The 14,791-nt window shown below is 40.7% G+C and overlaps 1 protein-coding gene across 29 annotated transcripts in view; it reads right to left on the minus strand.

Moving 5' to 3' along the window:
- The window catches only part of RhoGAP100F (Rho GTPase activating protein at 100F), a 79,017-nt gene that overhangs the window by 25,247 nt on the left and 38,979 nt on the right, over positions 1–14,791 (minus strand). For 22 of the 29 annotated variants that reach the window (XM_089074510.1, XM_089074526.1, XM_089074516.1 and 19 more), the window contains 5 exons: positions 3,571–3,684; positions 2,736–2,918; positions 1,850–2,008; positions 1,127–1,356; positions 498–759 (listed from right to left, as the gene is read on the minus strand). In XM_089074510.1, the coding sequence (XP_088930636.1) occupies positions 498–759; positions 1,127–1,356; positions 1,850–2,008; positions 2,736–2,918; positions 3,571–3,684 (948 nt within the window). Of the gene's footprint in view, positions 1–497; positions 760–1,126; positions 1,357–1,849; positions 2,009–2,735; positions 2,919–3,570; positions 3,685–5,104; positions 5,559–5,671; positions 5,911–14,791 lie in introns of those variants that run through there. The other 7 variants (XM_089074503.1, XM_089074504.1, XM_011644967.2 and 4 more) reach the window with 2 other exon arrangements.

Below are 14,791 nucleotides of genomic sequence, written 5' to 3' on the forward strand. Positions count from 1 at the left end.
GCGAGAAACGAGTATCGAATTGGTGCAGACAGATATGAAATGGTGCTCGATCCACATCGTCTAGAACATCTATGCGTGAACTACATCGGATCGAGATCACATAAGCGACGGTACGTTACGAAAAAATTGATAATAATATTACAATAAGTAATATAACAATCGCATTACGTGAGAATTAAAATAAAATGACAATTTTCTTATGTCATAAATAATAGGAATATATACCTAAAAAATTATTATCACACCATTCTGTTCAAACTTTTAGTATTTAACACGAAAAACAAATATTGTTAATTTTTCATATTTAATAATTCGTAGCATATTATAATTTGTATTATTAAAAATTAATAATTTAATTATTATAATATTAACATTTTTAACTTCTTTTTACTTTTGATTTATCCTGAAAAAGAATTCGCTGCTCTTCTCCGTCGTTCTGGTGGATCTCGATCCGCGTCGGGATTTTCGTTTTCGGCACTTGAAATAGCAAGACTTACTTTCTCGGCCAAGCTCTCTAACGTCTTCGGATAGCCGCGCTCGTACGGTTGGAAGTGCTGCGTCGACGAAGGTTTCGGTTGGTGCGTGATAACCGGCGGTGGCGGCGGTTGATAGGACCAGTGACCCTCCGGTCGTGAATTATAGTACAGGTCGCCGTTGCTCGATCCGAGATCCTGGCTCGATCCCAAACCCGTGAGACCGAGTCTTGATCGCGACGGCAACATCTCGCGTCCATCGCCTCGTCTACGACTACTGCCATCCCTGCGTATAAGAAATAAAATTTTCTCCACTAAACTACTAATAATAGAGCTTATCGTTCTAATGATAGAAAAAATTTACGATAGAAAAGATTTCAATTGTCAATTGTCAAGTATCGAAATACAGAGTACTATTGAAATAATTGGAGGATTGTCTACATGTACAACGGAATATCAACTCCTCGCTAACGATTCAATTTACCCCGACGAGCTTCTGTACGAGAAGAAATGAAAGGTATAAAAGGTTTGTAATGACGTCAGCAATAAAGCTATCCGTAAAAATCTCGGAATAGCCAACGACGTACGAGGTGACTTGTCGATTCCGACAATTAATTCAAAAGCTACATGTAGAAGTCGGTCTGAGATAATACCTGACGTGATTACTCGTCGCGTGATCATTCTCGTCCTCGTTCAATTCCCTCTTGATGACCACCACGGGCGGCGCCTTGTGCTCAGTCTGACGGCTATGCGAAACCGGTTGATGCGGGCCATGCCTCGTGGCCAGGACGAGTCGCCTCGGTATCGACATGATGATCACGACGTCATCCAGGCTCATATGCGTCACATCGACCAGATTCACCGCCAGGATCTCGTCGCCCACCTGCACGTGCGACACATACATGGTGACTGGCGGATAAAGAGAAGAAACGATACCGCGGCGGACGACAAGACAAATATCTCCCCGAACGATGCGGGATCGATCGATGCCCGAGACCCGCGAAATGTCAAGGTGCAAAAGGATAAATTTAATTCGGCGTTCTCGCGCGCCATCGAAACCCTGTGTCCCCTTCCTCCTCCCCCCTCCCCCCCCCCCTCCTTCCCCTCTCCGTTGTTGCGTCTCTTTTCGCTGTCTTTCTTTCTTTCTTTCTCCTTCTCTCGAAATAGGTTCCCAATCTTAAATGGCCGCTCCGAGCTCGTTCCGAGGACCGACGGCAATTAAGTTCTCGCTTGGCAAAAAGAAGACGAGGGGACGATTCACGGATGTGTCTCGATTCTACTGCTCACTTCGTTTTCTCCATCGCGTCAGTTTCTCACTGTCGTCGTCTCGAAGCGAGAACGGAAGCGAATTCGTAGAGCATGAGCGGGACACTCACCTTCAAGCAGCCGCTGTTATAGACGGCGGTCTCCAGAGCTATCCTGGAGATAAAGACCCCGTCGTTCCTGTCGACGCCGTTGCCCTCGCGTATGTAGAGGCCGAGAGTCTGTCCCGGTCGTTTGATTATCTCGACGAAGTGGATGGGGTGCTTAGGATCCTGAAACGAATATCACCGGTGAACTTTCTTAATTCGCGCTGTCGAGATATTTCACAGCGTTCGTCTGCGCGCGCGCGCGCACTTTGGATGAAAATTACGCTGCGCAAAATTGCTTCGTTGCCGTGAAAATAATTTTCTCTCGACCCCGACATTTGTGTAAAACAAATGTAGCCGCGGTGCAAACAGATTGTTACACTCTGTTCGTCTAACTTTGTAAATCGAGTTAAGTTCAATATTATCTCTCTTCAATAATTTATTCGATAGTTTTGACAATAGCCGCCATATTAACATTTTTACAATCATTAACGAATGTAATAAAAAATTATTAACAGAAATTAAGTACGGTAAAATAAAATGCATATTGTATAATCGCTCTAACTTTAACTTAAATTTTAGTCGAATTTAATATCAAAATATACTTTATATTGTGTTTTAGCAAGTCTTTAAAAATGTTTGTGTTCCGCAAGGAAGTAAATATCGTATAGTTTTACAATTTTATCACAAATAATAGTAGTGAAAACGATATAAAATATCGCTAAATGTTGCCAGTGCTATTCTGTAATCGAGTTATGGGAAAGCAAAGAGATATATAAACACACAGGTGGACACAGAGAATTAATGTTTTAACCGGAAGAACTGCGCATAGTACTAATTTATGACAAGATATTGCGTTCGAACGCAAATGAATCACGATCTGTCGGAAACAGACGGTCCATCGATAACGTACCTGCATGGCAATAAATTTTTTCGCCGCCTCGGAAGCCTGTCTACCCATTTGCCGAGGCTCAATGACACGCACGACCATCTCGCCTCTCCGCTCAACAGCTTCGAGGGCCGCCGCTGTCGATGCGTCATGATCGTTTTCGACAGTCTCGATCTGCTTGAAGATTTCTGTACTGATCCCGCTCACCTGCAATGATAAATTCTTCCATTTCAGGGAATACGTAATGAAATTTTGCCAACATTTGCATGGACCAGCGAAATTATCTCGACAACGGAAGCAAATTTTCCACGTTTTTATATGCTATTTATTAAATTATTTCTACATATAGCAAAATATATAAATATTTAAATAAGAAATATTAAAATAATGCATGATTAATATAAGTAATAAGCAGAAAAATACATAAATTAGATACATATGATTTTAATAATATTTGTATAAACTTGACAAAATTTGATCTTTTTTTATTTTCAGAAAAAACGTGCGTACACAAAAATTCATTTCCAATACTTTTCTATATTATTAATGAACTGGCAAGACTGGCAACACAATTAGTCCATATTATATTTTGTATTCATTTATGAAAAAATTGAATACAAAATGATTTAATTTAAATTTTTGACATATTTAATATAATAGCGATCGGATTACGTAAACAATGTATGGCGACTAAAGCACACGCCGATATATTTCTACCGATCGTCGACACGAACAATATAATAGAGTCCCGGGTGTCGGAATCCATCGTTGTGTTGTCCAGCAATTGAAGTTTGCCGACACAACGAGCACTAAATTCGTCCATTGTGTCGGTAACGAGTTAATGAAATGTTGCCAGTACCTTCCTGAAGTCTCCTTGAATGACCATGGGGGGTGGTTCCTTGGGGCGCAACTGGTTGGCAGGTGCCTGCCTCCCAGGACTTGCGCTTATGTCTGTCACTTCCCCCCGGCCCTCCTGTAAAACAATAATTGATTTTTGCCGTTTTGATAACTCTAATTAAGAAATTTGATTATTACAAAACGGAAAACGACAAAGGAAAAATGACGATCGCGAAAGTTCGATATTATTATCGATGTGTAGAGCGATTGAAAGCAACGATGCGTGATATCAAAAAGTGGAATCGCATAAATGGCATCTCTTCATCAAAAGCGGATTAATCAAGGTCTAGATCAATGATAACCATAACAACTGAGCTACATATGTCATGGATCAATTACACATGTATACTCCATTAGCAATTACGTAATTTGGCTTCACATCTTACGTTATATAGTGATTTGGAAAGTCGTATAATTATAATGATGATAAGTAAACATTAATAATTTAATAATAATTTAAGCAATAAATCAATAAAAATTGTTTGAAAATCTTTTTAAATATTTTGCAAACTAGATCTTTTTTTAATTGAAAAATTATTTAAATAATTTAAAAAATTAACATTTAAAAAATTTTATTATTTTAATATCGTTTATAAATTGAAAAGATTTTATATATAAATTCACAAGTTTATAAAAAAAATATTTTGCTTACGGATATAAAAATATTGTGAATGGTATAGTATTTAAAGCAAAAATTTATGCAATTACTGAATTAAATTAAGATGTATTCAACAATTCGTGGCATTTCATATTTCTAATTTCTGTTAATTAAGTTTATTAGTGATAATTTCTATCTCTTCTCTTATTGAGAAGAGATTTTTGAAAATAATTAATTTAAATTATTCAAACTTTAAACCAGTAATCAAATTATAATCGATAAAATTACCATCAAATAAGATAAGTAATAAAAATTATTTACACTTGAACTCTTCTACTTTTCAAATATCTCATATCTCAATTAATATATTCATGTAAGATGTAATAAAATTATCAAATACGTACTCCATAAAATAAAATCTAAAATAGCATATTCAAGATAAACGCAAAATATAAATTTCTATCAAGATCATTTAACGAAACACGCGGCGTCTCGGAAACAAACTCATCAATCTGTCACTTGGACGACACACAAGCACCCACGCGTAAATCCCCGCGCTCGTTGACCGTGATTTCGGCTGGATTCACACTCCACTGAAACTATCGAGAAAAACGCACCCTTATCGAACCACGGCGCTCGGAACAAGCTCATCCACCTGTCACGCTTCAACGTCACGAACACCACCGTAAATCTTCGCGCCCGCTCATTGACTGCGGTGCCAGAAGATACGGTGGATTATTTGCTCCTACAGGAACCAAGATTTTTGCGAGACAATGGAGCCTTCACCTAGCGTCGCGCATCTCGAAAAAACTCATATCTATCAGCGCGTTTAACAGTCGTTTGCGACGCCAACGATCGAAAGAACTAGCACAAAAGGTGAACCGTGGGAAAAACGCACCCCGCGGAGGCATGTGACCGGGACGAGCCACGCGGCGGTGCCGCACATCCAATCGCAAAGCGACAGCAGGGACATCCACGCTGCCGCGGCTGATTTGTAGCTCCTTTCGTTCGTCGACGTCGGCGGCGGCTCCTGGAATTCCTCGCCGCCTTTCCTGCCAGTAGCCCACCACCCCCGTACTCCGTCCGTCTTCTCTTTGCATTTCTCGGTCTCACCCAACTGCCGGGCAAACGCCGTCGCGCGTGTCGCGCTACCTCGTCGCGGGGGTCCCATGCGTGCGCGAGTTGTCCTCGACCAGCACCACCGCTGAAGAGGACGCCAGCCGATCTTTCTCTTCTAAGACCTGTCCCTCTCTCGGATGCAAGCTGCCAATCCCTTTCCGGTCTCACGTGACCGGCGACGTGATGCGAAAGGGCGCGCGTAGGACGGTTAAGTAGGTGCCCGATGAGGAAATGAGTGCGGCAGAGTGAGAGAATGATAAATAGACAAACGAAGAATGAGGAAGCGAGAACGAGTGAGAGAGAGAGAGAGAGAGAGAGAGAGAGAGAGAAAAAGCGCGTGGATTACCTTTCGAAAGAAGAAACACCCCGAGCCACCCCTGTCGCACATCCTCGCCTACCCCATGGTGGCTAATATGGCGGGAAGCAGCGTTCAGAAGCGAGTACGAGTGTCGGTGGTACGGTTAAGGGGTAAAAGATGCGCGTGCGCCATCGCCGGGGGTATACCGTGTACCGCACGCGGCGGAGTAGTATGAGTGAGTATCGACCCGGCGTGACGTCACCTCACACCCTCCCTCAACGTACTCTCCCCTGCCTCTCCCCCTCCCGCTTCCTTTCTGCCCCGACGTACTGCGCTCCTCATTCGATCTGCCGTACCCCCTCGTCATCCTCTTTTGCTCCGTTCTACGTGCTCGAGCACTCCTACTCCCTCGCAACGTATCACCAACGTGGCGCTCAACCCTTCATCCCTGTATTCCCACTCAATTTCTCTCTGTCGCGCCCGCCACTTCGTCCCACATCATCCTCCTCTCTCATTATCACGGTCCTCGCTGTCCGCGTTGCCCTCCTGGATCTCTGTCTTTGCCTCTTTTCTCTCGTTGTCTATTCCCCGAGGACGGCGTCCTCTGGTTCTTCGATACTCTCTCCCCCTCCCCAAAATGTCCCCTCCCCCAGATATTTTCTTGCGGTAATCTCGTTTGCATCTTTCTACTCGATTCTCACCTTGTGATCTCACCTTGGATTCGCTTGTCTCGTTTTCTTTTGAAGGTGCTTTTCGAAACCTTTCCAGTTATGCCAACTGTTTACATAGATCCTCTTTTATACTTTAAACTTCCTTTCTTTCTCTTTCACCCTCTTCCTTGTTATTTATCCTTTTTACATTTCCCGCATTTCTTTTCTCGATTGTGTATGCGCAGTTAGACTGGTTTTCCTTAAGCGCTTCTCATGTTTCTCTCGTTTCGCGCATGTCTCCCAATCTTTGTCCTTTTTCTTTGCGATGTGCTCTCGTTCCCTCCCGGTCGCTCGCACCTTGTCACTCTTCCCTCCTCTCTCTCGCTCTTTTTCTTCGAGAACTCTCGCGCGCCTCGTCCTCGTCCGCGCGGTCGCGGCTCCCCTCAATTGGATTTTCCCCGTTTCGCTTACTTCTTATTACGCTCGCTGCCACTCCACTTACGGGTGTCAGCGGTCGCGCGGATTCTCTTCTCCGACCTCTCACCTCGCACGACAACGGCAACCTTGCGTTCGCGTTTTTTGGGCCGCGCGCGCAGCACGACGGATTTTTATGGACCGCGAGAGTGGATTTCTTTTTGATTCGCACTCGCGCTCACGTTCACCCTCCATGCATCAAAGTGTCCTCCCGGTCGTCCGGTTTCTTCTGCCACGATAATGTCCCAGCTTATTTCCGCGTGTATCTCTCCATCGCTCTTCTTCCCCCTTGTTTTGCTGCCCTTCGCGCCTTTCCTTACTCGTTTCTGCAAGTGCGATATCAGTTTGCGCCCATCGCATATTCTCGTATCATTTCACGTGTCATCTCGCGCGTTTCCAGAATAATGTTGCTCTTCCCTCCCTCTTCTTCCGCTCTTTCCCTCCCAACATGCGTTTGGCCTTTTTGCGCCCTTCTTCCGCGCTCAGCTTCTCGCTCATCGTACACTCGATGTACAGAGTATTTACTTTTTCTCGAGGTTCTTCACTTTTCCATCACATCTGTTCTCGAGTTGACTACTACTTCCCCATTGCACCCAACTTCTTGCCCCATATATGACGGCGGTACGCAACTCCATTACAGACAGCAGCTGCGACTTGAAGCCAACGCGACTCGACCCCCGGAGCGATAAATAAGCCCGAGGCGGAGAACAAACGCGAGAAACGCCGGTAATGCACTTTCCGAAGTAGTCTATATCATCATCCTCTCGTTGACATAATGCGAATCGTTTTCCAGCCGGAGGACCATCTCCTCCGCGGAACGTGAAGCGACGTTAAGCAAAAAGAGCCGCTGACTACCGGTATTAAATGTTCATGTAATATTGTCATTGTCAAGTCCATTTGAAGATATAGAGACCTTTTATGAAATAAACTGATTTCCATTGCCAATATAATTCATTGATTTCCGACGGATCTATTAATAGTCATTACGATAATTTGGCTCGTGACGATCTTCGAACATTCGCTTCGAAAATCACGACTTTTCACCGGACAATCGCTCTCTTCCTCTTTCATCCTTGGACCATCCTCATTCACCTCGTCCATCGCTATTTCACCGACGTATCCAGTGACCTACGTGGCTGCCCATCGCGATGATTTACGAGGTAGGGAAACGGATGGACGACCGGATTCTTCCCCACCCAAGCGCGCGAGGAATATGGCGCGAGCGTAATGGACGATGATGACAATGTAGCAGTAGTAGTAATAGTAGTAACGTGTTGTAACGTGTGGACATCGAGGAATGTTGTAATGGCGTATGGTATAATAATACCATACTAAACGCATACTTTCCGCCTCCAATTTAATCCGCCACACGCTTCCCCCCCCCCTCTCTCCGGTGCTCTCGCCCTCTCTTTTTCTCTCTCGTGCGCTCACGTACATTATAATGTGGGCAGAAGCTCTTTTAATGATGTGGATTTTTAGCGTGAGGAAAAATTGATTTCTTTATTCTTTGCGAAGCAAATTCCCTACTTGTGCGAGTCATGGCTATTACTAAATTCTTGGAAGAAATTATAAATTTTTATTTGAAAGATATTACGCTTTCTTAATTGTTTTATTATATATTTATTATGATATTAATAACGAGTTTTTTTAAATAACTGGCGATATAAAATTGACAAGTATGAAACGCTGGGAACTATAATGTAATATTAAATTATTCGATTTCGTTCGAGTATTACCTTAAGATCCGATCTAAATTCAATCACATAATAATGTTATTCGTATCGCATCGTAGTAATCGATTTTATCTCGGTAGCACAAAATTAAATTACGTCTTTCCATTCTACAGTTCATGCTTTCGTGATGACGGAAAAGCACAATAACATCTTAATGATCATTATTCATGGGGCTTTGCCCCATTATGGTTACGCGTCGCCTCTTAATATTCCGCCAGATATAATTGTAAATACCGATGTAAACGCGGCCTACCGAGCATTCCTGCAAATTTACCGGCGTCGCCTCTATATGGGGGACGCAAGTCAGCGGTAATCTGCTTCGCGGAAGGGTCGCTTGAATTTAATGTTTCCCGACCTACGCGGAACCCCGAATGTACGCGCCAAACTCTCGTATTGTCGAGTTACTCGTTGGCAAAGTGGCAGCATGGATATTGTGCAACTTTTGACAACAGGTACTAAATTCGTGCTCCGCTTTCGTGTCTCGCGTTACCACTACGAGAGAGAAAGTTCTACAGGCGTGAGTTTTGTGCACACAGCATATATCTAGTAACGGTTGGAGATCCTTATTTCCGATCGAAATACAGAAAGAAACTCGTGTGAAAAATAATGTTTTAAAAATAATAAAATAATAATAAAATATAATAATGTTCTCTATTTTATATACATAATAAAATTATACAAATAGAATATATGTATATATATAAAATAGAAAACATGATTTTATATATATATATATATTTATATATTTTATATATATTTATATTTTATATATATATATATATATATAATGTCATAATGTATATATACATATATATATATATATATATATAATGTCGTGATTTATAAACCATCACAATTTCAACATTTCATTATCGAGTTTGCACGATTCATTAATCTCTATGTCGTTTAAATAAATTTTGTTTTACGGATGAGAAAATTCGAAAAAATTATATCTATAGTCAAGAAAATAAAGTTGTATCGAAAGGGTTAAGAATGAAGAACGAGGGCAAAGTCTGGCCCACAATCCAGAAATATATCCCAATGGAATCGAATTCGTAGTGGCCGATTTATTCGTCTCCGTTTCAATTTGGCACGAATATTTTGAACTATGAGTTTCCATTAGTTAACCTAGATTTTTTCAGAAATAGAAAATCGTGATAAAATCATGATATGAAAGAACTCGTAATTTCTACTTTTACCTCTCAAAATATGTATTGAATTTCACATTACTGCAATACTTGCTGATTTGATAACGTCCTACTTTTTCAAAAATAAATTTGGTTTCAAACAAAATTTTTCAATTACAAATTTAATAATCACCCAAGAATATATCAAAATTTTATGTTACCTTTCTAAATTTTAATGAAAACTGAGTTGAATATATATATATTACCTAAAGAGAAATTTGCGCAGTTAGAAACCAAAATACATTTCTTATCCATCACCCTCATTTTGAAGAAGAGGATCCGACGGTTACTGAGATACAATTCCACAGACGGGAGCGGAGAGATTGGGAAGGCTAATAAATAAAATAGATACGCAACAACTCGCCATCGAGATGCGCGCTGCAGTGGTAACTTCGCGAGGAAGCCGGGAGGAAATAGCATGTATAAATCGCATCGTCGCGAAGTACGCGTCTCCTCCTCCATCCTCCCCGAAAATTCCCCGGAAGAAATCTCGCGGTTGCTCCGGGAGCGAAGGTCGGGACGAAAGGTCGTCGATACGCCACTGCACGTAGTAGTACGCGAGTAAAGCGTAGTAGTAAAGCGTAGTAGTAAGTAGTAACGACGTGTACGCAGGCGTACGCACGTTCGGTATCAGTGGTCGGCAGACGGAGAGGGATGAGGGACGATTTTGAGGGCGAAAGGGATGAGGAACGAAATGTGGAAAGCGAGCGAGAGAGACGGAGGGAGATGAGTGAACGAGAGAACATCGGAATGGGAAAGAGAGGGCTTGCGGGATGCACGAAGATGGAAGGGGAGGGGGAGGAGCGGAAAAGCGATGAACGCGGCAAGAGAGGACAGATGGGGAACCATCCTCCTGAATCCCGCGATACGATACCCGTTCAATGCGCGTGCGTTTTGCGGTCCTGAAGTGAGCGGGTTTGGAAGTGAATTCGCGTATGCGCTCGCGCGTCCCCGCCGGCTTGACCGCACACACCGTCATCCCCGCGGTTTTACACGCGTATACCCTCCTCCAGACAGATCGATGTGCGCTGGTATGGGTTTTATGTGCCTCTGTCGCGAGACGCATGCCTATGAAAGGTGTGTGCAACCCCTTCGGTCACGAGCACAATATGAATAATGATTCTCACAATCGTTGTCTTTCGTAAAATCGCGTCTCGTCTTTCTTTAATAATTACTTTGATACACGAGCTGAACAACGGTAATCACGGGATCAATAATTTTGCAAGTCCTGTCGCACAGTGCAGAATCATGGTGTTGTCGATTGATTGTAAATCGTAATCAATTGATGGTTGAGAATGACATACAGAATATGAAAAAGTGAAAAATTCTATTATTGTTTCCAAATAATTTTCAAGCAAATTATAACTTTACATACGTAATTGTACATTTAAATAAGAACATGAAGGAGACATAAGGAAATAAAGACTCAATTAACGGCTCAATAAATTGACATCAATAAAATATAAGTAATATATCATACTTTTTTTCATTTAAACATTTGCAGTTCACTTTTTTTCTAATTAAAATTCAATTCAAGAAAGTTCGAGATTAAATAACAATTTCAAAAAAGTTTTGGGCCGTTTATATTCTTACATCTTATAACAGCGCGCGGTGTAATATTTGTTACGCGATTATTCAACTATACTGCCTTCCGTCGACATATACAACAGCTAAGGGTTCCAATTATCGCCGGTGTTACAATTGTTCCTTGTTACAATTGGCCCCGCAAACGGTCCTATTGACTTATCCAGCCGTCCGGCTTGACTGCACGATAACCAAGACTTCAATCACGATTAAGTTAACCGGGGCTGAGTTGCAATCGAGCTTACCACCGGTTGTAGCTTCCGTGTAGCATCGGAGGTACGTGACTTAAATGTGTCAGGTGGCGAACGTTTCAGCGGGCGGAGTGTTCGCGTGATTCAAGGGGGCAAAAAGCGTCGGCGCCGCCATAAATTGCAACAACGTGCCTGTGATGCGCGCAACTTGTGCGGGACCGTAACAAATGTAAATTGCAGTACGTATACCGATTTCAAAGATCGCGTAGGAGTTACGAAAGACGCGATGCGCCGATAGACTCGATCGATAAGAAATATGCGTTAAATCGGAGCAATAAAGAAATTATGTATGTATCTCTCTCTTTGCGAATATAGACATACATTTTTCCACCGATTACTTTAAAGTATCACGTTAGGTATAAATAATTATTGTTAGTTTTATATATATATTATGTTGAATTTATCAAATTTATATCCAAACAAGAAATAAAATTAAATCAAACACCCGAGTGAAATACAGGCATTATTCGTGGGAAAGAGTGGGAGGGCGGCCCTCTCCTAATAATCTTTTTATTTTTGAATATATATAAATTGGAAAACAACCGCTTTTGCCGTCAGCTATTACTTTTAACAGACTTAAAACTTATTTAGTTTAAATTAGTTCAAAGCCAGAATTATACCTTTCCTCTTTAATATTAATAAGAAATAATCAAATTAAATTAATGATACTAATTAATTCTTTTTCTCATAAAAAATTCTTATTTAAAAAAATATTATTTCAGCCAAGATTCAAGAGGCTCCCTCGGTGTCTCTATCAATTCGACTAAAGCATGTGTAATGTTTGTTGCTATAATAATAACTGGGTATTGAAAGTTAATATAGTCGTTACAACTAATGTTTGTTGTAAATCGAGTGATAAACTGCGAACAAAGATATTTGCTCGATACGAGTAGTACCAGAGACTCCGATGAAAAATGATCGTAGCTGTGAGATTTTCAATTATAATTGCAATATTTTTTGTAAAATACATGCAATTCCTGTACCTTGTTTGTAAGCAATACAGCAGCGATCGTTTGTCCGCACGATTGTTTGTTTTTCACGATTTAAATAAATGGGCCGGTAAATCCGCGACACGAATACGACGCCGACGGAAATCGACGTGACGGTTATCGCGGCTAGTCGCATTAAAACTGACGAGCGATCGACCGATTTTTATGCATCGCACTATCGCTATGAGCGCGTTATTGCGTCGCGCGATGACTATATAGCGGCCGAAAGGGAATTTAAATGGAAATAGAAACGCGCGAATTGTTTTATGTGAACTCCAATGAAACAACGCGACATCGTACGAGGTGCGATGATATAGGTCATTAGGCGGCAAAATGAAAGTACGTTAACGTATTTCCCGTGAATAGCATCGATGCTAGAAATCGATAAGTATGCAAATGCAGGAGTCGTGCTGTTTGAGAGTAATAGTAAACTGTCGGATATTTGCCGAGCGTAAATATCGGCTGAATATTACGAGAATTCTGTGCCAAAAATATAGCTCTTTTAAAGAACATTCACATATTCTCGAGAATATCCATCAATCTTTCAACGAGACAGGACACATCTATTTCTATTAATCTCATTATAAGACACACAATATGTAAAACCAAATGTTTATCGTGTAGATAACGAGAAAGTGTTGTACATATTCGAGTTAATAATCTCAAATAATAAAATATTTTATTAAGGGGAGAATTATAATGTGGATCGCGTCGTTCGAGATTTACGCGGTTGCATAGAAAATCGATTTTCATAATAGGCGGTTATTTTTCGGGAAAAGCCTTCCGAAGCCTTCCGAAGTCTCCGTCAAACTAATTTCCGCCGTGGTTATATTTGCCGTGTCCCATATATGCACGGCATCGGTGACATCGGGGTGTAGTACGTATGTGTAGTACGTGCGTACGTGGTGATACGAATATTGCGCTCCGACGCAACCACACGACATCATATATGTCGTAATATTCGACTCGCACACTAGGGAGATGCATTTCACCATTGCCGCACGCCACACGTATGCAACTTCCCCGAGCGAGTTTCGCACATCGTAGAGAGTCACCCACGGCCCGCAACCTGCAAATATTCTCGCGCTTCTTCTTACGTTATTCTACCCCCCCTCCCCCCCGCCCTCTACCGTGTGCGTCTCTCACGGTCCCATGTGCAAAATGTAACGAAGTGCGTAACGATGCGCAGAGAATTTCACGCGCTCGGGTGTAACCGCCACGTGCAACAGGAACTTCTTATTTATATGTACTATTGGAATATTAAATACGTGCTAATATCAGTAGTAGTGCCTATTTGTGTATAAAGGATTGCTTAAATTTCGTACTCACGTCGCAAGAGATAAACATCGTGTAAGAGAGAGAGAGAGAAAGAGAGAGAGAGAGAGAGAGAGAGAGAGATTCTTCTTAAAACATTTTTCTTGGTTAAAAAAGGTACAAACATTAACAATACGTAAATTAAGAAAATATAAAGATTTTTTGTAAATAAAAATATTTAAAAATTATTTAGCTAACTTCTCATTTAGATAATTTTACACTTTTAAAGAGTATTTTTTATATTAAGTTATCTTATTTTTTAACAAAAAAATAGATTTTATTTACAGTTCATGTCGGCAAAAATATTAAAAGTGCGTGGTGCAAATTTTTAGACAACTTCTATATACATTCTCAACGACGCTTTGTATGCATTCTATAGTACTTTCTCACATGTCTGCCTGTGCTTTCCACTGGGTCAATGCACGCTGGTATAGCAGTGTTTATTAATGGCACCATTACCTCTTCTTACCATCGTAATACTTTTTTATTATTCACGAATATAAATGTACATTTTTATATTTTGGAAAATATTTGGAAATATAGTCAATCACTATAGTCAAAAATAAAACGTGATGATTGACCTAAATGATTGACCTAATTTGTCAAAAATATTAACCAAAAACGCTCTGCTTTATCGAATTAGTGCAATTTTCCCAAATTAGTGCATCATACTGTTTTTCTCGCAACTATTGAAAATGAATGTATGTTGTATCCCTTATATTTATTTTAATTAAATTAATTAAATAGTAATTATTAATTTCCAAGTAAAATTACCAAATAGACTCAATGAATGATAATCATAAATATTTTTAAAGACATATTTAATTATCAGAAACTTTAATTACACACATACACACACACGCGCGCGCACGCGCACGCATCCTATATCAAAATTTGTTTTTAAACGCGTTTTCTGGATAAATTTAGATAAATATATATAAATTTATTAAAATGTATATAAATTTATAAAACTACAATAAGGCTTC

Source organism: Pogonomyrmex barbatus, unplaced genomic scaffold (assembly GCF_055798465.1).
Source record: "Pogonomyrmex barbatus isolate J1 unplaced genomic scaffold, ASM5579846v1 scaffold17, whole genome shotgun sequence".
Lineage (NCBI taxonomy): Eukaryota > Metazoa > Arthropoda > Insecta > Hymenoptera > Formicidae > Pogonomyrmex > Pogonomyrmex barbatus.